General features: G+C 35.9%; 2 protein-coding genes across 3 annotated transcripts; one reads left to right on the top strand and one right to left on the bottom strand.

The window, feature by feature from the left end:
- Positions 1 to 629: 629 nt before the first annotated feature.
- On the bottom strand, positions 630 to 10925 carry LOC121784985 (vacuolar sorting protein 18-like). Of its 2 annotated transcripts, XM_042183293.1 has the most exons (23): positions 10403 to 10925; positions 9303 to 9515; positions 9071 to 9210; positions 8594 to 8689; positions 8362 to 8429; positions 7665 to 7766; positions 7367 to 7508; positions 6311 to 6454; positions 6104 to 6223; positions 5917 to 5973; positions 5470 to 5529; positions 5281 to 5388; positions 4811 to 4953; positions 4404 to 4482; positions 3943 to 4005; positions 3660 to 3790; positions 3315 to 3420; positions 3037 to 3225; positions 2574 to 2801; positions 2305 to 2460; positions 1920 to 2081; positions 1365 to 1484; positions 630 to 1125 (listed from the first exon to the last, which is right to left on the bottom strand). In XM_042183293.1, exons 1-23 carry the CDS (start codon positions 10563 to 10565, stop codon positions 958 to 960), a joined length of 2958 nt encoding a protein of 985 aa, XP_042039227.1. In that variant the 5' UTR covers positions 10566 to 10925; the 3' UTR covers positions 630 to 957. The 2 variants fall into 2 exon arrangements, with proteins under 2 accessions (XP_042039227.1, XP_042039228.1); XM_042183294.1 differs by lacking the exons at positions 9303 to 9515; positions 10403 to 10925 and having other exon boundaries at positions 9075 to 9196.
- Positions 10926 to 11348: 423 nt separating this feature from the next.
- Positions 11349 to 19772, top strand: LOC121785117 (protein MICRORCHIDIA 6-like). Its single transcript, XM_042183479.1, has 20 exons — positions 11349 to 11699; positions 13818 to 14171; positions 14383 to 14457; positions 14557 to 14591; positions 15091 to 15169; positions 15306 to 15395; positions 15464 to 15539; positions 16009 to 16087; positions 16289 to 16417; positions 16578 to 16676; positions 16824 to 16925; positions 17001 to 17138; positions 17368 to 17460; positions 17849 to 17900; positions 17977 to 18088; positions 18262 to 18422; positions 18543 to 18658; positions 18861 to 18943; positions 19137 to 19179; positions 19369 to 19772. Exons 2-20 carry the CDS (start codon positions 13826 to 13828, stop codon positions 19468 to 19470), a joined length of 2010 nt encoding a protein of 669 aa, XP_042039413.1. The 5' UTR covers positions 11349 to 11699; positions 13818 to 13825; the 3' UTR covers positions 19471 to 19772.
- The last annotated feature ends 5307 nt before the right edge of the window (positions 19773 to 25079 follow it).

Here is a 25079-nt window from a genome sequence, read left to right as displayed (position 1 = left end):
AAATCACTACTCGTGGCTGAATTTCGCCCAAATGTGTTTGATTAGGTCTTCTTGTAGCTCAATGTGGGCTCGGGTATCGCGCATTGTGTTTCTTGTTTCGATCCTCTCGCCCACCGTCGTATGCACACCTCGGCGTGAGGGAGATGATTTTGATGTGAAAAATGGATGATAAATGTGTGTATTTATAGATGATTTTGGGAATAAAAAAAATAAAAAAAGTTCCATAAAAACGGTAAAAAAATGGCCATACTTTTGAGAATCTGAATTTTTTTAAAAATTTTTGGTATTATTTTCAATTTGTTTTTTAAAAAAATGAATTTCCAACGGAAATGCCGTTGGCCAATCAGAACGCGCTACATCAGCTGCTCGCTGGCACGGACGTGCTCGATGCATCGAGCAGCGCCGCGCTAGCGACAAAAGCGCAGCGGCGAGCAGGCGGTGCTGCGCCGCTGGTACGGACGTACTGGTGTCCATTCACTGCTGGTGCGGATGCTCTTAATAGCCCAAAATCTCGATCAAGGTTATTGTACAGGAATGGATCAGACTAATAGCATCTGAATTTGCATTTGCAATAGTTGAAATATTCACATATAGGTTGTTTATAAATGTAAGGTAAAAATCGATCAAAATAAAAACATAATGAACCACTTCTCATATCACCCATTAATTTTGATATAAAACGCCAATTAATTTTGACATTGATATAAAACACCAATTAAAATTACATCTTTGTAAATCTAGAAATCACCAGAAAAAATCAGAACTCTAAGCAAACTCTTGAGCTAATGGAAACACACTACATCCGGATAAAAACGGAGGAAAGAGTGCATGGAACCGAGAAATCACATCCACACGCGCGCGCGCACGAATGAAGAGGAAACAACAAATGACTATGTGCATTACAAAATTGCATTTGGCTAGAAATGTTGTTCAGAGGCTCAAGCAACTTATATATAATCACGCAATTAAAGAGATGCTCTTCTGTGATGAAAGGTTCTGTGGCGTAATGTCCCATGCTTCACTCTCGTCCTTTTCCTCTAAGAAATGCAAAGATATCTCGCGGATCATCAAATCACCACAATATGGGCATTCACTTGCTATGGCATCGTCCAACTGTGACCGGATCTGCAATGCAAATTGAGGAAATGATGTGATTAAGATCGTAATAGAATGTGACTTTTTAGTCCATCCAGGCAAAATCAAGTGGCTGGATGCACAGAAGACTTGTGGTTATGAATCAAAAACCACTATGAATAACGTCCTTCGCTAGCAGGCAACAAATTCAGTCATGAACATGTTTTTAGAGTCCTTAGCTAGCAGGCGACTTTGAATAACGTCTGAAATTTGAAAAATCAAACTCAAACCTTATCTCCAGGAGTCATGCTTGCTATTGGCTCTTCTTCTGTTAAACCTCCATTCATTTCCTTACTAGGTTCGTTACCCAGTAAAGTCAGCTGCTTTTGCAAATCCAATATGTACTCGGCCTGATGATCATCGAAACGAAACAAAAGGATACAGATAAAAATGGTTTACACATTCTCAGAGAACTTACTAAGAGCTTGGAAATTTTAACTTTAGACGATGTATGCATTGAGGAGCTTCTCGAAATCTTAGTTCAAAGACTCAAAAATATATCCATAGTCATCTATTAGTTGAAGTGTAATTTCTGAATAGCATAGGTAGGCTATGAATGTGCTCAGAATGGTTCGAATCGATCATCCAAAATCACTTGGCGTTCATTAGATAGATTTGAGTGGTTCTTATCATTTATCAGCCTCAAAATTTAAAGGGACATATTGTTCCAAAACTTACCTTCCAATTAAGAAAACCCAAGAATATTGTAAAAGTTTGAAGTAGATTTATTTAATTCAGTTAGAAACAAAAGCATGAGCAGTGAAAGAGTGTGTCCCTGAACTTACTTGAGATTCACTAGAGCATTTAGTCACATGTGCAATCAAGCAGTTAACATGAAAGGAATGCCCACAAGGAAATACATAGAAAGGAGCCATCGATCCAACTGAAGTGTAGGTCCTAGCCATTCGGTAATCATCAGCTGCATTTAATATTTTTCTCCCACAAACCTGTCAATACCAATTGACGATGAGAATCTAAATATACGGGGAAGTACATTTCATAGACTTTACGAACTAAATGATAAAATTGTAGCCAATTAATAGCCAAAATCAGCCCATTATGCCATAGAAGCATAATCAAGAAAATGAAGCACGACACTCGTGTACAGAGCCACGTAATATGCAAAAATTAAATCCGAACTTCGACCAGCAAACATCATGAAACCATTACCCCACATGCTTCGTCCTTCTTCACGACAGCATATCGTTGTGCAAGGGCACTGATATCATTTCTTATGTTGTCTGCTCCATGTGTAGCATCATTCATCTCATCTTTGAGTTTTTCAATTTGCTCATTGTAATCCTCCAGCGATGAGCAGATAGCTTCCTACACTTACAATGAAAAAGGTCAAGAAAGGAATTTGACAACCTCAATTTTAGGAACTTGGCCAGTAATTATGGAATGGTGTATCTGGAATGAGACTAAAACAAGTTAAGAACCTTGAAATCATCTATCAAAGCAAAATCCGGGAAAAAAGGTAAGATATCTTCTATTTTAAGAAGTCCATCAGTTTCCTTCAGAAATGCAATAGCCTTTCGTATGTTCTCTCTCTTTGTTCCTTTTTCTTGTTCAATGACATGCTTAGCAACCATAAGCCAAAGTTTCTTCCTCAGGTCTTCATCATCTTCAACCTTATCAGCCTCAGCCATGGCAAGCTCCGGATCAACCTATTTGATAAGGTGGTTACGAAATAATGTCTAATTTAGTTTCACATGGATTAGAAGTATTGACCCAGAAAATTTTGAAGTGTGCATAAATATGATACAAGCATTTCACACTAAAGAATAGATCCTGAGATACATCGTGTTTCAATTATTAAAAACTTGAATTAAAATCTCATATCTGTCATCATTAAGATTTAATAATACTACATGTATAATTCAGACTGTGTACATAAACTACCTGTAGAGCAAGGGCAACTGCTTCTTCGTGCATAGACATCATACTGTATATGTGAACACAGGCACGCATTCGTTTTTCCTTAAGACAAAGACGTAAAGCGTACTTTGGATCATAGAAAAACTCGGGACCATTTAGCTGCCCCTTCCCAAACTTGCATTGGAGGAAGCGCAAAAGGCTGCTTTCGTCATCCTAGAGCCAGTGATTGTAGCAATTATATATATGAAAAATATTAAATATTTCTGAATATCCTTTCAGGAATGCCCATCAAGCTAGCATACCTGCTTGGCATACAAAGACAACAATAAATTGTGAATGCCAGGATCCTCATTCTGCAAACGATGAACACAGTACTCCAAGTATTTTATCACTTCATGGGTTTCATTCCTGCAGATAAAATATTAATAGATTGAGTGCACTGATTTATCAGAAAACCAACAAATGTCTGTTATTCACCACAATAATTATCAGTTTCCCGTTAAAAGGAGTTTCTACAATTATAAGAATGAATTGATGATGATCATGCATCATTACCGATGATGTTATATATGCAACTTCAACAACAGAATAGAAGTATATAATTGAACTTCAACCATAATTTAACTAATCTTTCTTATGCATATTACTTAGCATGAGGTTCACTTGAATATCGCATCATTGCAGGAATGAGCTTCCTTGGATTCAGGTCTTTCTTAGTCATCCATGATTCAACAGTTTCATATGCGTCAAGCATGATAAGGTCCGGCGCAAATTTGTACTGCATAACAAGAGATACTTTCAATAACATTCATATCACGGAAAGAAGTGGGTCTATGATTTGAAGCAAAGAGAGGAAGAAGTATAACAAATTTATAACTATTGATGCCCACTATATAATAAGGTGTATAAATAAGTTCTCAATAAGAGTACCTGAAGCTCTGCCTGAACGTTAGGTTTCTGAAGAACTCGCAGTGCTTTCTTAGCCTCACCTAGCTACAACAATATCAAGTCCCATGTAAAATTACATGGCATGGGCACTATTTGAAAATTATCAAATCCAACAAAGTGAAAAGGGATAAAACAAAAAATGAGGAAATAAATCACTGAGAGGAAAGGACTGAGGAAAAGGCAAAAAAAAAACATCAAATATAAACTTTAATACTTAATTTTTATACTATATGCTCAAAACAGTTTAGTTGCTGAAGAGACCAAATTAATGATGAACTAGGGACTGTTTGGAGGAAACATCCAGAAAATCAAACCAAAATTCAGTTCAGTTTACAAGCTAATGACATTAATTTACACTGTAACGCAGGTCAGTGTAGCTGTGCATCAAAATGGAAACATGAAAAGTAAAGACCGAGGGAGTATAAAATTTGAAATAAAGGCACCTGAATATAATGATGAACCACAATTTCATGCTCCTCTTTAAGACTAGCAAAGAATACCAATTCATCAACTCTACCATAGCTGCAAAATTTTGCAAAAGGAATCCTTTAAAGTGGAGATCGGAAGTTAACTTAAAAAAATGACACCACCTCACCAAAGAAACCCAATATAGTAAGGTCCACAAAAAATAAGGTTTCATATTTTGTATCTGTTATTAGCTGTAACAGACAAAATGAACCCTCACTATAATATTATAGATATGAAGATACTATTAAATACGAACTATGTGGGAAGCTTTAAAATGCTATTATAACATAAGAAATCCAATCACTGCTTCTCTTTATTGACAACTATTCTTCAGAAACAAGCTAAGCTAAAAACATAAGAAAGTATCACAAAAGGAAAGCACCTTTCTAGAAGTTTCATGGTAGTAGCCTCATCCAATACATCCTTGCAGTCACTCAAAAAAGCTCGAAATTCGGTGATAATTGATTGATATTCTGAACTTGAATGATCAGATATGGCATCATCTTCCAAAAGTAGTCGATTAATCTGATAACAAAAAACATAATTGGAATAGAATAAAGAGCTCATCAACAAACTACATGCACAGAAACCAAAAAGTCGGTATATTTATGATAACCAACAAATCTCTCATAACCATAAACCATGTGAGTGAGGCAAAGACAGAATTTACAAGATCCAACATACAATGCAAAAGGTGTCGTGCATAAGACATCAGTAAGCCAAAGTCAAGTTAGTGATTAATTTAAATAAGGCTGATATTTATATATATGCGAGAAAAGAAAGGTCAGACTACCAATTAGCAAACAGTGCCCTCAAAACCTTTATATAGGAACCTTTAAGCGGCAGACAAACCTTATCCAAGTACAATTCAGTCACCCAGGTTGAAATCATAGTTATCTGGCATTTATCATCCTTTGAAAAATTATCAAGCTTCCGCAATAAAAATGTCCTTACAGCATCCTGCAAAGTGAAACAAATTACCAAATCAGCAAGCAGAAAAAAAACTCTTGACAATTTCTGTAAAGATGTGAACTCTTTTACCTGCTCACCAATGCTAATGAACTTTAAAGTGATCTCTTCAAATGACAAGGCAAAGTTGATCTGTTGCAAGATTAGGAGTTTTGAGAATGCCAAACAATATACAGGTGCATAGCCTTCCAGATGTCACAGGATCTTACACTAAGTGAAGTATACCACATAGCAAGAGTATGGCGGATGAATAAAGTTTTGAATGAAAGGAATCAGGGAGGGGGTGGGGGGTGTTAATAACTCGCTACTAGCTTTAACTAGTTCACATTTAACCAAAACTGAGTAAAAGAATAATGTATGCTATGATGAGTCAAGGCTAATGCCAGTTCAAGCAAACAAAATTAAATATATTCCAGTTACACCCTTAACAAGCCACCTATGTCAGTCCTTTAAAATTTACTCCCCAGCAGGTGTAAAAAGATGGAGCATTGTCCAGGTTATGGGAGAAAGATAGACTACCTTGGCATAAAAGGAAGCAGCCCTGAGAAAATCCTTTCCAATAAAAGCATCTTCTGCCTGCGTCACAATATTTTTAATGACAAAGCTCCAAGTATATATGAGGTATAGCAGTATCATTTTAGAATTATTGATAATGGAGTTACAAATAAAAATTTGACACTCGGATACTTTACAGAAAACATCAGACCTGCACCAGATAAACTTGATCTCTTTGGAGAGCATCACGACAATTTGCCAAAGCTGCAGCATATTCCTTTAAGTCTAGATACACTTTCCACATGTCTCGACCTTCATCACTGACGGATACCTATATTATTAATGGTTTAAAAATCAAGACTGGAGTCTTTTTGATACTCGACAAGCAATGTTAAAGGAAATGTTACCAATGTAGCACCTGAAAGATGGAATTCTGATCGTATGCATAGAAAAGCCCGGCCGATGCGTCACTGCATAAAGCCAGAACACCTCTTGAAACTGCATCAGATGTTTGATCAAAATAAAGCTCCTCAACGATCTGTTGATTGATCCTATTAACAACCTAGAAGATGATTCAAAACAATAAACGAGTAAATAAATTTAGCCAGAAGAGTAAGCAATAGAACACAAAAAAGGAAACAAAAAACAAAGGGGCATTTTAGGAAATTGTCGATGAGCCTTAGGGCCAACAAAAGGAGTTCTCTGTACTTAATTCCCAGGGAAACCTAGATGAATAAAGAACCAATGCAATAATGCCCGAAGTTCCATGATGTTCATATACTTATGTTTTCAGTTCTCAAAGTTTGAAATATACCTAACCAGTGAATATCAAGATCGTTTTAATAGGTTGAAACAGCTGATATTGAATAGTAGGGAAACCAATGTGCATGCAGATTTTTTTGACAAGAATAAAAGAGTGTCAGGGTTACTTTCAGTTAAATGAGACATGCTCAAACTATTCTTTAAACAATAATACTTGGGTGTTGTTGAGCATCAAAAGAAATGGAGAAATGGAATTGCGGGTATGTATCCAGAAACAACTAAGACATGTGACATACATTTCTTGGCATATAAAGACCAGCCTGCTGAACCAAGCTTCACAGTGTTATCCTTCGATTAGTAGTAAATGATATTGGTATATTGCGTGTGACGTGAAGAAATTTCAAAGCAGGAATAAAAGATACAAAAATCTGCTTGGTCGCATTTGGCGAGGTGCTTCATGGGACATTGTAACAAAATGGTGATTAAAAACTTAAAACATACTGTAAAATACGAAAGTATCATCTCTCATGATTTCCCAATATCTTCTATACCTTAATTATTTGAATCCTACGAAAAATTTAAAATGCTTGACATGGCACAGTGTGGTGCAAGATAGCGACATTTATACACTTTATTACACAGGCTGTTTGTTCCAATTCATCGAATCACTAGGTATGGAATGGCTGCACCAATAACATCAATAACAACGCACCTTAACCTTGTTTCCAATTAGAAGAAGGAAATGATATTCTGACACTGCCATGGAGGTAGGTTTAACCATCACACCTTCACTACATTTTGAATAATCCAAGAGAGCCTTGTTCTCCACAAAGTTTTGATCCCCATTTGGTGAACTGAAATCAGCTCCAAAATGTTAGTTTAGGACATAGAGATGACAAAGCGGTGCTTACTACATACTTTGAATTAATATAAATCAGGGTTTAGGAACAATAATTTGTTACTTATAAAATTACAATTAAGGAATAGAAGTCTGAAGTCCACTTCTCTACCTATAATGTGCTGCAAAATTAAGGCCACCATGATAGATTCCAGCTCCAGACAGCCATGCAAAATGTATTGCTCTTCTCTGCTTAATGAAAAAATGCAGCTCACTGCACGAAGGGAATATTAAAATTAATTACATTTCTCAGAAGTGATACACTTGCTTGTATATATTAATATGAAGCTGATGATTACCCCCAAAAGAATTTATTTAGGAAATTGATGATGAGAATTACAAAAAATTTTCACAACTTGTATTCTACAAAATCTGTAAACAAGCAAACAAATAAATTATGATTTTTAAAAAAGAAAAATTACTTGATCTTGAGCACTGAACCAAGAAATTACCAAAACTTGTTTGGTCAAAAGAGCAAGATTAAACTTCAACATTTGGAATGTGGTGTGCGTGTTAAAGATTATGTGTTCATCTATATCCCCCAAATTTCAACAAAATGTTCAAGGACACATCAACCACTTTACTTGGGCATATTATGGTTCTTGAAGTGATAGCTTGGTAGGCCATAAATTCACTTCTAATACCATTGTTAAAAAAAAAAATTAATTGATCAACTTTAAGAAAGATGTACTTCTTTGGCTTTACAAATCATTTTTATGTTGAAAAGAATTATTTGAATATTCTAGTAACCATATTATTTGTCATTTTTTCAAGCAACACATCATTAAAATCAGACTCCATGCACTTGCCTGTTTGGGATTTCACCAGGAAGTTCCATGAAATGAACTGCACGCTCTGCGTAGCTAGCAAAAACAGACTGCACAAGAATGTAACAAGAAGGCATGGTATTTTATCAATCAGTTTTGAAGAATGGATAGTAGTTGTGAGCTATTGCCTATCAGCTATGAAATAGTTTACACTTCAAATGCAGAATGACGGCAGCTCTAGAAACTGAAGGAAAAAAGTAAAATTTTAACTTACTTCCAATGAACCTATTCCAGTGAAAGAATAAAGCCGAGTGGGAGTAACAGCCATCACATAATATCTAATTCCATTATTTGTGCCTGTTGTTTCCATCTGAAAATGAGAGGAGGAAACAAGATTCAACAAGTTGCATGAGAAGTGTTAGAGTTTAAGACTTGAGTATATTAAACAAAACAAAATTATAATCTCATGAATGACAACACCTATACACTAAAATAAAATACTTTCCCAGCGACAATAATCTTAATGCACTACGGATAGTGGCTTAATTAAATGATAAACTACCAAATAATCTTGAGATAAACGAATATAAACTGGATGATAAGAAACAAACGAAATTATTACTAAAATTAGAGGGTAGAATGGGGCAAGGGGCCCAAAAGAAAAAATAGACATACTACAGCACAACACTCCAATGCTTATCATTATCAATGTCGACTAAGCACAATTTAAGTATGACTAGAGGTCCAGAACCTGCAATCCTGTAAATTCTTCAGGAAGTTCATTTAGTTCAAACAAAAATTTGATGTACTTTTCCTTCTTGTCTTTCTCCTCAACAGAAACTTCATAAAGCTGTCCATTTTCAGTACCGAGAATGATTTCTTTCGTGTAAGCTGCACAGGGGTGTCAAACATAAGAGGTGGGACCAATATCCAGAGAGAAAATATGCCAAACCAAAAAAGATTTCTGTGCAGGACTACTTTACCTTCAGTAATATGCTGCCTATTCCAGGCAACAGTATTCACCAAAAGGCCCTTCAATCTAGTCAAAATACGAGGCTTTGCCCACTTTGCATGTGTATAAAATGTATCAGAAGTCCCACCGCCAACTACAGTAGCAATACAATGGCTACCTCCAGGATCAACAAAAACCCTATGGATTGACTGCTCACCAGGTCTTCCAACAGATAGATCAATATCTATCAAATGACCCCCAGTATAAATAAACAACAAATGTTTTAAAATTCTGCTACCCAATCAAAATTAAATTTCAGGGAAAGAACATAAACAAATATGACTAAATTCACTGTTCACAGAAAGCAATTCCTTATCCTACAAGAGTTCTGCTAAACAGACTCAACAACCAAAATTTGATCATCTGTCTATTCACAACAGCCCCATAGCTACACCAACAAAAAACATTAAATTGCAATCAATCACAAAAAATAAAAGCACAATTTGTAGCTGCTAAAACACGTTTTTATAATCAAATTATGGTTATCACAGTCTACATAACAAACTTGCCAATGGGCAATCTTCGTGTAGGTAAAATAAATGCATTGGCGATAACATCAACTCTTATGTGGTTAGAGATCAAAACATGAACCAATTCTAGGTAGAAGAGCTGGTACCTTGCCTTCTCTATCTTTAGGAGGAATAGAGATGAAGCCAGGAGTTCAAAACCTACTCTACCTCAGTTGTCTAAAAGTTCACATATAGGAAAATACAAACCAAAAGACATAGATTTCATATTTCAGTTATATCACTAGGGATATGGACATTGCCAATGTCTTCATCGATTGCCTACGGCACTTGGAATTCCTATACTAAGAAACAACACAGCTAAAAAACTTGATTGCATCACATAAGACACTCAATTGCGATAAACTGTTTCAGTTGATCACTTAAAACAGACACAAAACTAGCTCACAATTCCCTGTAAATACCTCTAACAAGCAATGCAGCTTTCTTAAACCCGCATATATAATGTAGCTGTTAACACAGCGTCCGTAATACAAATACATCGCAACACAATAGAAAAAAGGCAGTAATTAAACACTCAATTGAAGTAAAAACAACCCCTTACCAAATGAATCCCCGACGCCGAAATCGTGGCGGATGACCCAACCCTTGCTGGTTCCGAGCACAATGACGTCGTTTCCGGCGGCCATACACGTAATCACTCCCCGTCCCTTGGCGGCGTACCTCTCCAGTAGGTCCACCGAGAATACCTGCCGCGACGACTCCATTCTTTTCCTGCGAAATCTCGGATTATCTTCCTATCGAGTCAGACCAAAATCACCTCGAATTCAGCTGAATGAATTGAAATTTCGCGGTCAAGGTCGGCAGAGTTGACGATTTGATATTCAGCTCGATCACTTCCTTTGATCGGGAAGGAATCCAACTGTCATAATAGCTAATTCGCTTCAATGGAGAATAAATTGTGGGTTTCTATAAATCTCACATACAAAAATAGACGCAGGGCAGGCAGTAAGCAGATCGGAGGGGGCCGGCGGCACGGCGGAGGAGAGGCGGTGGTGCGGGCAGCTTTAGTTTTTGAGTTTTGACGATTTTAACTTTTTGTTTTTAATTACATTTGTTCATATAGGTGACCATTGACTATAATATGATATAAGCCATATTTAAAATTGAATTTGATACATTCATTGATTTAGGTAGTATATATGAATTTACGAATTGAATATTGTCGCTTTGGAATCGAGATAATGCCTTTTTGGATGATCACACTATAAAATTTAGAGATTATAAAAAATACTTACGTTTGATAGAAAATCATTAGTTTAGAGATTAATTATGAAATTTATTCTTATGAAAAACGTAAAATAGTAAATAATTATTTCCGCTTTTCTAAGTTAATCTATTCATATTTTTTTTCAGGCATACTTCATTTTTTTTATTTTACATTATTTCTCATTTTATGTATCTTAAATTAATAAATTGTGATTGAATAGAAACGTATCGCAATTAATATGGGGAAATACAGCTGTCGTATAAAACTCATAAATATGAGTTTTATTCTCGAGTTTTCCAGAATCATCACTGTCTTGAACAACACCACATTCTCAGTCATTAATATTTTGAAAAAAATCATCTCAATAAGTTGGCGGCATGAGCTCTTCTACTGCCGCTTGAAGCTCGAAATTCTTTTACCGAAGAAATGGGAATGTGAAAGAGCTCTGTTGTTGATCATATTAATCGCACTAGAAACCGGGGAATTTAAAGAGGATTTCATTTTAGGGAACTCTGTTTTGGGCGATCCTAACCGTTGGAACCCCAAACTCCAGTTGTTGGTGCAGAAATTGGGAGGAAATTCATCCATTATCTCCGAATTGCATGCAGCTTCGAGCCGCGCGGATTTCGAGGTACGGCGACATGCCCTCACTCATGTTTATCGTTGCTTCAATATACTTTTGTTTGCTCATTTTCTGTGGCTATTACGCGCAATTGTGCTCGTTGTCGATTTATTCAGGAGTAGCTCTGACCTAAAAACATTTTTAGTATTATCCCGTTTCTGTATAAAAGGGTTATGGCGGAAGCCATGAGAGTAATGCGAAGCTTTTAGCTAAAAGAGGAAATGTGCTCTCAATTTTTTATTGGATTTAATTTGGAGTACATGGAACAATATACAGCTGTTGTCACTGCATATAGTAATTTATTAAAGATACTAGAAGGGAATCAAATCTTAACAACAAACAAACAATATACAATTGAAATAGCATAACTGTCTCCCAACAAGCTAAATGTACGAAGCTATGCACTGGCCAGACTCTTCCTTCCTCTCATCAACACTTCATCCAGCTAGGAGCACATTGACATGGCACCTCTTCAGCTGATGTGTCCTTAGTTTTAACCTCAGTGATCTTGATCACACTTTCACCAATTGCCATTTTGGATTGACTTGCTGCCACCTTGAGCTGCTGTAAATATGCATGGCAACTTGACGATTGTCGTTCTCCTCTTCACGGTCATCATTGGAGCTACACAGGTTAACTATGTAAAACAATATGCTTCTCCCTCTCTGGTTATGCTCATGATGTAGTTGGTACAGTACAGATGGTCAAAGCTGTGTAACTTACACTTTTATCTGTATTTATCGAAAATTAGGCTCTATGTAGCATATGGACTACTGTTGGATGATAATTAAAAGTTTAGAACTGAATTAAAGGTACACATTGAGCCAGATGGAATCCAATTAATCAATTTCGCCACTTTAATTTTATAATTAACCAAATGACAATCAACACGGTGGAGTGCTCCTTCACCTTCTTCCAGTTCCCAGCACTGATGCCCATGGCTGAAAACAAAGGGCTCTCATTGGTGCAGCTGCATGGAACACAGTACCTCCCACACCATATATACACAGTACCTTACCATTAGCATGACTGCATTAATCATTTTTGTGATGAAGAAAACATTGGTTAAATTTCCTCTACAGTTCCATTTCTTGATTTTGGGGGGTGGGCAACTTGAATTTGGTCCTCATTGCCATTGCTGCCACTTCCTACGACATCCAATCTCACTACTGGCCACAATAACCATTGTATGTCTAGCATCTTTTGCCATTAAAATGTTGAGGTATGGAGCTTGAAAGTACTACTCACCTGGCCCAAAATTTTTGGGCATGTTTTGTTAGTTTGGGTTGGCGTGTAATTAGGGCTGGATCAGGGCTATTGTTTCTTATAAATGGCCACCTTTGTATTGTTGTAATTGTATAGAAAAAATGCAGTGCCAAATATCCCTGGCCTGGCACCATCCTCTGATGTAGTCTCGTGTGGAGGCATGTGTGCGACCAATTCTGATTTCTTTTTCTTGTTTTTGTTAGTGTTGGGTTTCTTTTTGTAAGATGAAACTCATCATCTAGATGAGAAAAAAAATTGGTGTTTAATTGCAGAGATTTTGCAATGCTCATTGTCCAAAGTCCAAACCCCATATCTTTTTTTCGTAGCTGACAAGAAAAGCCCAAATCCTTATCATTCTTTTTATTTTCAAATATGGCTGTGTTTTTGTCTTAAGCATGCTAAAAATGGTTTATCTATATCTGCTCTGACCCACCATAAGTGACTCGTATTCCTTTTTGGGATGTCCCATCTTAAGTGAGCCATTTCCCTTTTTGGCAAAATAACGAAATTACTCCTGGACATAGAAACAAAGATATGCTGATATCCAAAATTCTCTTACATGATTTAAAAGGCTGTTTCTGCTCACCGTTTGTTCCCCTTTTCAAGTAATGCATAAAAATGTTTACTGCTAACTTTTTCCCTCTAATTTTCAAGTTAGTTTACAAACATGTTTCTGGTGTTTTTTATTCTTGAGTCTAGGTCTTACGTCCAGACCTTCAGTTTTTTGGTTAAAATTTGTCATTTGTTTCCTGGTTTATTCTTTTTCTCTAAGTCCTGCTTTGCGTCATACAACTTACCCTGTTAGTAAATCTACAAATGTTAATGGTACATTTGGTAACTGATTTGTGTTTCATTTTCCAGTCCCTAAGATGAGTTCCATGAACCTATATAGCAACAACAGTCTTGGAGAGCTTGGCATGAATGCTGTTAAATTGGAGCAAGATATCAGAAGATCTTTGCAAGAAAATGAGTCACAAAAATATGATTCAATCTGTCATGAAGAATCCAATTCAATTGTTAGAAGGAGAGAATCTGAAAATATTAGAAGATTGACTGTTTTAAGTGCTCCAAATAGTGTCCAGGGTGTTGAGTGCACTCCAATTGATGATTCAGGCTTTTGCTCGACATCATCAATATCTCCAGCCCCCATTTGTCGACAGTTCTGGAGAGCTGGAGACTATGAGGACATGCTTATTTCTAAACCACCATGTCTAAGTACTTTTCAATCTGAAATCTAAGTTGGTTGGCCATAATTTCAAATTCTCAGAACGCTAGCTAAAATGTGAATGCGACGCCCAAAAGGGTTTCAAATTCGTGCAGTTGTCTGTATAGTAGGATTTTGATAGCTCATGAATATCATTGAGGATAATGTAGTCTTTATATGACCTTTACATGGTAATCAAGGATTCTTTTTTTTAATTGGCAGATCGCACTGGCTATCTTCATATACACCCCAAGTTTCTTCACTCTAATGCTACGTCTCATAAGTGGGCCTTTGGTGGTATACATCTTTTGATATTGTACCCTATTTTGTCTTAGTTATATCATATTGGACATCTTACTTATTCTCATTCCTCTTATTCCTGACCCATGTTAACAGCTGTGGCAGAACTGCTTGATAATTCGATTGATGAGGTAATCTTTTATCTATCATTATTATATTTTTCTTTACATTCTTTACATTGTCATCTTATGTTTATGATGGTAATTCGCTTCTGTTGATGAATATCATTGCTGCTGCATAGTTACATTTTCGTCTTTGTGCAAACCAACTTTGCTCATGTTTGGTATGATAAATTCCCATGCTCTTAGATGCTGCATGTACCTTTTTTAAGAGATTAGATTCATGTTGTTTGTGAACATAATACACAGTCCCTGGAGATCATGTTTGAAAATTTGCTAATACCGTAATGCACTCTTGCATGTAGTGAGAAAGATTAAGCATCAGCTCATGTAGGTTGTGTTCAATTTGACTTGCCAATGGAATGTCTTTTGCAATTACATTTTGTTTTGTTTAATTAGCAATCTGCAGACAAGAATATGTCATCACTTGTGGTATATATTATTCTCCTGTTTGCACAAGTGATGATTTGGTTTATATTGGTTTTGTATTCCATGTCTCGTATATGAATAGGTACAAAATGGGGCCACCTTTGTTGTTGTTGATAAGATCTCTAATCCCAGGGATGGAACTACAGCTTTGTTGATTCAAGGTACTTAATAATTCAAACTCAGACTTATGAAAAAAATAATAATCAACTGTTTAGGAATGACAATGGTTTATGCTCACACCTTTCCCTTGACAAGAATGAGTGATGCATGAATGTAATTTTACTTCTCTTCTATTAGATGATGGTGGTGGAATGAACCCTGATGCAATGCGGCGTTGCATTAGTTTTGGGTTTTCAGACAAGCATTCAAAAACTACAATTGGACAGTGTTAGTATGAAAATTTATTTTTTATTTCTTCAGTATGACAGTAAGATTTTGACTTAAAAGCTTTTCAGATGGAAATGGGTTTAAGACCAGTTCTATGAGACTTGGGGCTGATGTTGTTGTCTTCAGCCGCTCCATGTGGGACAGGTTTCTTTGCTTTCTTTTGTTTACATCATCATCATCATCATCATATGATGTTGGTTGGAGTATAATTTCGTTAGACTGCCCGTGTTTTTAGATAATACAAAATCAAAACCATGAGAAAAATGAATACATGTCATTTCTGAGAACTGAATGAGTTTTAACTAAAAGATACAATTTGATTACTTCATTAAAAAAATAGAGAAATTGCATTGAAGTTGTTGTTTTCAGATACACTGAACCATCCTGAAATGCTGTCGCAATCTTCTTCTTGGTCCTCACTCACTTCGATTTATTTTTATTGTAAACTGATAATTTAGTGGATCTATTTATTTATTTAGTTTTCAATATTCTCATTGTTAAGGAAGAAAGTATTTAGAGAAGCTTGAATATTCTGTCCCACTGCATACTTTACATTGCATTGTTGCTGATGTTGACTATATGATTTCTTCATTACTTTTCTTTTCTCATCCAGGAAATTGACCCAAAGTGTAGGTCTGCTATCTTATACATTTTTAAAACAAACAGGCCAGGATAGAATAGTTGTCCCGATGGTGAGTGTTTAGTTCCCATCTTAAGTTGTAATTTGATATAAATGTTTACAGGGCTTCTATTTGTAGAGATTTCTTTAGCAGAAAATTCTCCTGGAGCTACATGTTTAGAAAATTAACAATTTCCTTCTATTGTGGTGCATCTTTTTTCTGATTAATATGTGCTAAACATACTTTATAGATCAGGTTCTCTTTGCAACGCAGGTTGATTATGAGTTTGATTCACATACAAGAACATGGCATTCATTGCACGCTGAACAACATCTGAATAATAATCTTTCCACCCTCTTACAGTGGTCTCCATTTACGACTGAAGCTGAACTTCTGAAGCAAGTACGTTGAGCATCCAGGGAACTAATGCATAGCCATTTTTAAAAAAAATCATCTTGTTTAATTTTTAGAAATTCCTTCTCATTATCTCTGCGTCTTTCATTGGTTGATAGTATTACATCTTTAATGTACTTATTGAACTCCTTTTGCATCTATCTTGCAGTTTGATGACATTGGCTCTCATGGTACCAAGATAATAGTCTACAATTTATGGCATAACAATGATGGAAAATTGGAGCTCGATTTTGATTCAGACCCAGAGGTTTGTGTTAACTGCTACATTTCGTGAGAGTAGTTATTGTTGTGGGGTGTGAACTTATTGCTGTGTCAGTTCTCCTTTTTTATTTGCTTACTTGGTAATATTTACATGAATTTTCATAATCATCCTCATTTGAGTTTTATATATCAGGATATTTGTCTCTGTCGGGACACTACAGATAATGCCAAGATTTCCTCTAAGAAGAACCCAAATGAACAGCATCTTGCTAATCGTCTTAAGCATTCACTTCGTGTAAGTTTGTGCCAAATATGTGTATTTGCACAATCTGTAAATACTTGCTGACACCTGGCCTTCTTTTTTCTGCAGGCATATTTGTCTGTTTTATACTTGCGATATCCTGCGAACTTTTGCATAGTATTGCGTGGTCAAATTGTTGAGTATCATAACGTTGGATTGGATCTCAAATTTCCTCAATTCATACGGTACAAACCTCAAAATGTTGAGGTATGGATTTATTTCTGCAAATTTCATAGTGATACATGCGTTAGTTGTGCATATATTGCACATATTCGTAAACTGAATATTAAATACATATACGTGAATGCTTAAACAAGACTCATCAGAGATATTGTTTTGCATTGGGCTTTTAACTCAATAATTGTTTGCTTTGGTTATTTAGCCGCTGATCAGGTTGAATTGTGGAGATATATCATCCTTATTTTACTGATTGCAGGAATCTGTCATCACAACAATTGGCTTCCTCAAGGAAGCTCCAGCTGTAAATGTACATGGTTTTAATGTCTACCACAAGAATAGACTGATACTGGTGACTGCTTTTACTGTATTCATCAATCTTTCGATATTGTCGCTAGCAGAAATATAGTTAAACTGAATTCAAGCAAGTATAGTGTCGCTTCCTGAGGTAAATCAAGCATTTTAGATGATGCACTCTGAATTCTGACATTTTAACATTTGTTAGGCAACATTTATTTAGCCTTTCTCCACTTACTTAGCTTTGCCAGCAATGAGTCATTCAGCCAGTCCTGCATCCCTCTAGACTTCTTATAGTAAAGGCATTGTGATATTCCGAATTCTTATGATTGCTCCTTTTACATCCTTTTTCCTTTTTCTAATATCTAATCTAAGATCTCTGATACTGGCTTTATCTACCATTCTACCTACAGTTTAACCTATTTTGTTTCTCTTCATTGCAGCCATTTTGGCATGTTGTAAGCTATGCTACAAACAGAGGCAGAGGAGTTGTTGGTAAGAATTCCGTATAATGCCAGGTTTTGTATTTTTCTCCTGAATTGCATAAATTTGATACTACACAACATGGCAGGGATTTTGGAAGCAAACTTTATTAAGCCTACTCACAACAAACAGGACTTCGAGAAAACCCCAGTTTTCGAAAAGCTTGAAGCCCGTCTGAAAGACATGACACTAGAATACTGGTTAGTGATCAATTTCAGGAAGGAAAAAAGAAGAAAAAGTTTATACCCAAAATCAAGGAATTTGAGCTTTCCTGTCTCTGTCCTCTAACTTTAAAGGCTTTTATATAAATTGCAATGAATATTCTGTCCTTGATGGATCATGCCGTCTATGCTATAATATTCTGCTTTGGCAGGGACTACCATTGTGGACTCATTGGCTATAAAGTTTTGAAAGCTCCTCGACCAATGACACATCAAGTGACACCTGGTCCTAAGTCAGATCGTGGACCTGGTATATATCAACCTGTGGTGCTGACTAGGGACTCCTTACCGTCCTTCCATCAAAACACAGGGGGTAAGAACTCAGAATATGTTGATGTATCAGCCTTCGTCATGTCTCTGAATCTCTTTACTTAAGTATGCCTGCTAAGGTAACAAACAATTTTAAAACTCATTATGCACTGAAATTGCACAGGAGGAACTCTCAAAAGGAAAAGAAACGAGCAAGTTGTGGAGCCTGGAAGGGTAAATAGGATCGGAGGCACAGGGTTGAGACCTGTTGACAGTGCTCTCGGCAGAGATGTACCACAGGTGCTTTCGTCATTTACAATCATTAGCTTCCCGCGTAGCATATGTCCAAGTTTTCTCATTTGTAGGGTAACAAATTCTAGAAACCAAACTGATGATATCAGTTTGGTTATGGAAATAGCCTTAATTGCTTAGTGTTCTGTATTTTAATAACAAAGCCATCCCGACTTGTAAAACCTGATGCAATCTGTTTTTCTTGATGCAGCATGCTATTAATCCTGCCAGAGCGGTTCAAGTTGCTGATGCTGCTGTTAAGATAATTCAAGATAACCAAAAACTCCACGCTCAGTAAGTCTTGTATCATAGAACTAATGCACTTGTTAACTATGACAAACAGCTTTATATCAGCCTATGAAAACAAAAAAACCCGCCAAAGGCGACTCTAATTCTCTTCCGCAATCAGTGATAATAAGTAATATGCTTGCGAGTTCCGAATGTCTATACCCACACTTACACACTTTTGCACCTGTCTGTATCTCAGATTCAAGGAATACGAGGAGACAGACAAAGAGCTCAATCTCAAGGTATTGATGTTTTGCTGTTTAAAACATTTTGAATATTTGTTTAAACCAAAGGATTTTTTCACTGATTTCATGAAAATGAATTGTGGTATAGAGATCTTGTCCATAATGCACTATCTATGAGCTGCATTTTGGTATATCATACCAATTTGAGGACATGAAATTTAGAGCGTTTCATTCTTTTCTATGCAGATTACAAAACTCACAGATGAAATACAAAAAGAGCGCCGTGAGTATGCTCGCTTGCTGCTAGAAACGAAAATGTTGGAGAAAGTGAAGGGAAAGGGCAATTAGGGAACCTAGACATGCCTGATCCTTTTACTCAGATTTTTGGTAAGGTAAATGTTACAAATTGTCTTAATCTAAGCGCTTTTTTCGTTTTTGTGTCCTTGTCCCATCACAAGGATAGTATCCCAACATAAGGATAGTAATAAACAGATTCATCACTTCACAATTTTTTCATGTCCGTGTCCGGACTACCGGAATTCCAGCTCGTTTTCATAAGTGGCACTCCAGGTTCTAGCCAAAGTGCCGATTCCGGGTGTGAGGAGACGAATATGAGCCCGTTTATAACGTTATGAACAAATTTGTTATTATGCTTATGTTGGGCACATGCAAGAAAATGCGCATAGGTTGGAACAAGTAACATTTACCCTTAGTGGTATTTAGTTATGTAATTTCCCTTGTATGTTGATGTAGTTTTGTGTAAATTAAGCAGGGTAAATATTTTGGCTCATCTCCCCCTTTTCTTATCCCTTCCCACAAAAATGATTCCTGATGGTGCTGAATTTTTAATATACTCTTAATTTTTCAACTTTATTTAAGAACAACAAATTAAGTTCGAATAATGACTCAAATCCCCACCAACCAAGAATCTTATTTTTAGTATTGGGTCAATATAAATTATCACAAGCCTCAATATATAAATCTATAAAACTGTAGGCACAAGTGTGAGGCCTTAAAAGATGGGCTTCTGGCAGCCAGTGGGTTAGGGCCTCTCCCTTAATGGACTATTGCGTATCCTGATTGAATCCCTTTTACATGATGTCGGGCTGGAGTGTCGGGCTGGAGTGTGAGGGTTGTCAAGGCGATGGAATCGCCTTTTTTGTTGAAATAAAATTGTAGGTAATGCTCTTATAAATCGCACATGTTTGCGAGGATTTATGACGAATGCATATTTTTGGATGAATACAAGATCATAATTCAATTTTTTGGAAGTAATTGATTGCAGCAAATATGTAATTCAAGACTTTAATATTTTTCATGTTCATACTTGACTAATCTCAGTAGTAAATTGAATTAACATAAAACAAGTTAATTAATTACTTTGTGTTTCGAGTACATTAAATACAGTAGTAAATTGAATTAACATAAAACAAGTTAATTAATTACTTTGTGTTTCGAGTACATTAAATAATTATAGTATAAGGAAAGCTGTACGTTTTAAAAAAAATATAGTAGTAGGAGTAGTATATAAAAGAAGAAGAAATGAAGCATTATTAAGAATTTGAAAAAAAGAGCCCATTTTGAAGCCCATTTGCAGAGAAATCCTAGTCTTATTTGACCACCCCCTGCAATTTTACTTATATTAGGATGAAGATGAAATTGAATCCTTAGGGGTGGCGAAATGGGCAACGGGTAATTCCCATCCCGACCCAATACCCGCTAAGGATTGCAAAATGGGTAACGGGTAATTCTCATACCGACCCGATACCCATCGGGTATCGAGTACCCACCCGACGATAGCGGGAAACGGGGCGGGATTAGGTAGTAGGCTTTGAAGTTTTGCAGGTATGGGTATACCCGATAATCCCAATAGTACCCGTTATTTTTATGATTAGAGTTTTCAATTTTTTTATTTTAGTTAATTAGTTTCAGATATTTAATGCCCGATAAACTTTATTTCTATTTATTTCTATTTATTTCTTTTCTATTTTTTCTCATTCTATACACAACACAAGCGCACACACATATATTATAATTTTATATGGATAGCACATGTACGTATACTATATGTACACCCACATATATAATGTCTGTCATTAGGAATTTTATTTGAGTTTGACATGAGTTTTAAGAAATACTATTAAGAAAAGTGGGGGAAAAAGATAGTAGAATGTGAGATATAATTTTATATAACATTAGTTTTATAATAAAATATGAGTGGAACGAGTTATTGGAATGTGGAGCCTACCTACCATTTATAGTTAAAAGTGAACTGGGACTCCTAATCGCGAACAGACTAAAATGGTAAATCGGGACTCCTAATGGCGAACGGAGGAAGTATTATTTATATACAATTGTAACGATAAATAACAATATACACATATATTGGTACACATATATTGTACACATTGACACACATATATTAACTCAAATTATGCCAGTGGGTTCGGGTACCCGCAACTGCGGGTTTGGGATATCCGACGCGAGTATCGGGATACCTGTATAACCATACAGGTCAGGATTGAGTAGTTAAATATTGAGCTTTTCGGGTTCGGGTACCCGCAAAATCGGGTTCGGATACCCGCGGGTACCAGTTTCGACACCCCTACCTATCTGTGTATCTTTCTTCTTCCGTGTCTATTATTTTAAATCTAGCATGTCTATGTTTCGAAGGCAAGGTCTAAATCAAGCATTCATGGGGGAAAATGGGAATCATGGCTGGGATTTACCCTTGTTTTACCCTTGCCCTCTCCTGTAATATATATACCATCGCTCATCCCCACCATATATTCATTATTCCACTCTTCTCTGGTTTATCTTCCCCTCTTCTCTGGTTTAGCAATAGCAATGACAAGAATGGGTAATGGTTTGTTTTATTTTTGACATTATACTAGTAGTATTTGATTTTAATGTATGTTTCTTTGCAGTTCACTCCACTGTAATGATGTTTGTGGAGTAGGGGACATTTGATGACAAGGAGATCAAGGCTAAGATTAGGAGCCAACTCATGCTCAAGAGAATGCTGTCATTTTTGGAGATGCTAATGACTGGAAAGGAGGTGGTCCTCCGTCGGATCTCCGGTGCCGACCGCTCTGCTGGTAAGTCTGCCACGGTTGTTTGCTACCTCTTTTCATCGTGTGGAGGAGTGGGCCATCAACAAGCGGGGCTTGAACCACGCTCAACAAGCGGGGCTTGAACCACGCTCAACGACCAGCTCTAAAGAACAGGCCAAAGACCAATTGCCAAGATCCAAGGCACTCGGGTCACTGTGCGCGGCTCGCGGGCGGGCGGCGGCGGCGCGCGTGTGGGGTCTATCACCCATCTTATTCCACGATAATTATTACACATAATAATTCATCTTATTAATTACTTCATCAAAGAAGTTTATCATCCACGATGTGGGGTCTGGTAATTAACACTTAGTTAATTAATCCCTTAGTTTTTTTCTTATAGCTCATTTCTAGCTTTATTGTGACTAACTTTAATCTATTATTTCTCACTCACCGAGAATCGTATTTGAGAAAATGAATATGCTACAGTCATCTATTCGGAACTTAAATCGACACTATTGCATTTAATTTCACAAAATTAAATGTCTTGTAACATTTATTATTATTAGTCAAAGTCGTTTGACCAAGTACGATTCCAACATCTTCATTATTGTCATTTGTATTAGAATCCAAGAACGATGTATTTTCATCTAAATGACGAGCTAGAGATGGAATCACCACAAGAATCAAGAATCCAAAAATAACGAAGATAGAAAATGTACTAAGCATTTTGTTTTTTTTATGAGGCAACGGAAGAATGCTTACGAATTAGTACAATATTTTATAGTGGATGGGGATAGTAGTATAACAATATTTCAGTTTGTGGGTCAATAATATTAAATGCACACATACTAAGAATTTTGCTTTCCATTTATATTAAGCAAATATACCAAGATTTTTAAAAAATTTGAGAAATACTTGACCATTTATTTGACTCAGTCTTCATTCTACATTACTGGGCTTGACTAACTTTGAAAATTATCATATAAAAAATCTTCACAGCTTAAAGTAGGACACTAGTAATAATAGTTACCCATTGATTTACTTTCGAATTTTGAAAAAATAGTTATTTTCAGATATTGTTATTTATATTTTATAACTAATCAAAATCCATACGATTTCTCAAAAAATATGTACATGTTTCAAATGATAATACTATATTCTTCAAATATTTTTATTATTAGTGGTAAATAGTAAATCATAATCACTATACTATATATTTAATACTCCATATTATTTAAGAGTATTATTTAGTTTCATAGTAGTAAAATATTATACTTAAATTCTTATGTTTATTTCAAATTAAAATAATAAGAATATAACTATAAGTTATAATTGAATTACATAAATAGATTTTATATTATACAAATGTATTTACTAATGTAAATAATTTGAAATAAAATTTATTTCAGATTTGAAATAAAATTACAAAGGCGTATACTGGTAAAATTTTAAATTTATTAAAGTATTTGAAATATTCATTTTATTATGCATAGAATAAGATGCAATATGGATCACAAAAACTAGGCAAATTAGAATAAGTAAATACATAAATTGGAGCATATAAAAATTGATTTTCACTAAGAAGTAAAATTTAGAAAACAATACTATATAAGTAAATTAGTAAAAATTTAGAAGAAAAGAAATGGATTAACAAAATTAAAAGAGAGAGAGAGAATATTATACCCTTAAGGCATCCACTACGCGGCGCGCCACCGTCCCACGTTCCGTCGCGGAGGGACGGAACGATCGCGCGACGCGTTGCGACACGCCGTCCCGTCCCGTCCCGCGCCCGTCCCAATCCCGTGCCTGCGAGACACCGGACGGGCTGTCACGCCACGCGCCGTGGCAACGTGGCACGCCCCTGCGCCATGCGTGACGCCCGCGAGTGGGCGTCGTCACGCTGTTGCAATAAATCAATTTTTTTAAAAAAAATCTATTTTTTAAAAAAATACTTTTTATTTATAAAAATTGTTTTTATATTTAAAAACAATTTTTACAAATAAATAAATACAAGAAATACGTAATAGCCCACATATATTTGATGGGCTTGCGAATTTATGAAACTCATTCTTGGTTGCTTCTCTTTTATAGAGACAACATTGAATGTTTTATGTTCCACTTTCGATGTGGGACAAAGTCATTCATGGTTGCTTATCTTTTATAGAGACAACCTTGAATGTTTTATTGTTCCACTTTCGATGTGGGACAAAGTCATTCTTGGTTGCTTCTCTTTTATAGAGACAACCTTGAATGTTTTATGTTCCACTTTTGATGTGGGACAAAGTCATTCATGTTTGCTTCTCTTTTATAGAGACAACCTTGAATGTTTTACGTTTCACTTTCGATGTGGGACAAAGTCATTCTTGGTTGCTTCTCTTTTATAGAGACAACCTTGAATGTTTTACGTTTCACTTTCGATGTGGGACAAAGTCATTCTTGGTTGCTTCTCTTTTATAGAGACAACCTTGAATGTTTTATGTTCCACTTTTGATGTGGGACAAAGTCATTCATGTTTGCTTCTCTTTTATAGAGACAACCTTGAATGTTTTACGTTTCACTTTCGATGTGGGACAAAGTCATTCTTGGTTGCTTCTCTTTTATAGAAACAACCTTGAATGTTTTACGTTTCACTTTCGATGTGGGACAAAGTCATTCTTGGTTGCTTCTCTTTTATAGAGACAACCTTAAATGTTTTATGTTTCACTTTCGATGTGGGATAAAATCATTCTTGGTTGTTCTTCTTTTATAGAGACATTCTTGAATGTTTTATGTTTCACTTTCGATGTGGGACAAAATCATTCTTGGTTGTTTCTCTTTTATAGAGACATCCAAGAATGATTTTGTCCCACATCGAAAGTGAAACATAAAACATTCAAATATGTCCATATAAAATTGTATTTTAAA

The sequence above is a fragment of the Salvia splendens genome, chromosome 21 (assembly GCF_004379255.2).
Source record: "Salvia splendens isolate huo1 chromosome 21, SspV2, whole genome shotgun sequence".
Classification (NCBI taxonomy): domain Eukaryota; kingdom Viridiplantae; phylum Streptophyta; class Magnoliopsida; order Lamiales; family Lamiaceae; genus Salvia; species Salvia splendens.
The sequence above is the reverse complement of the archived record's forward strand: the minus strand, read 5'-3'. Positions and strand labels throughout refer to the sequence as shown.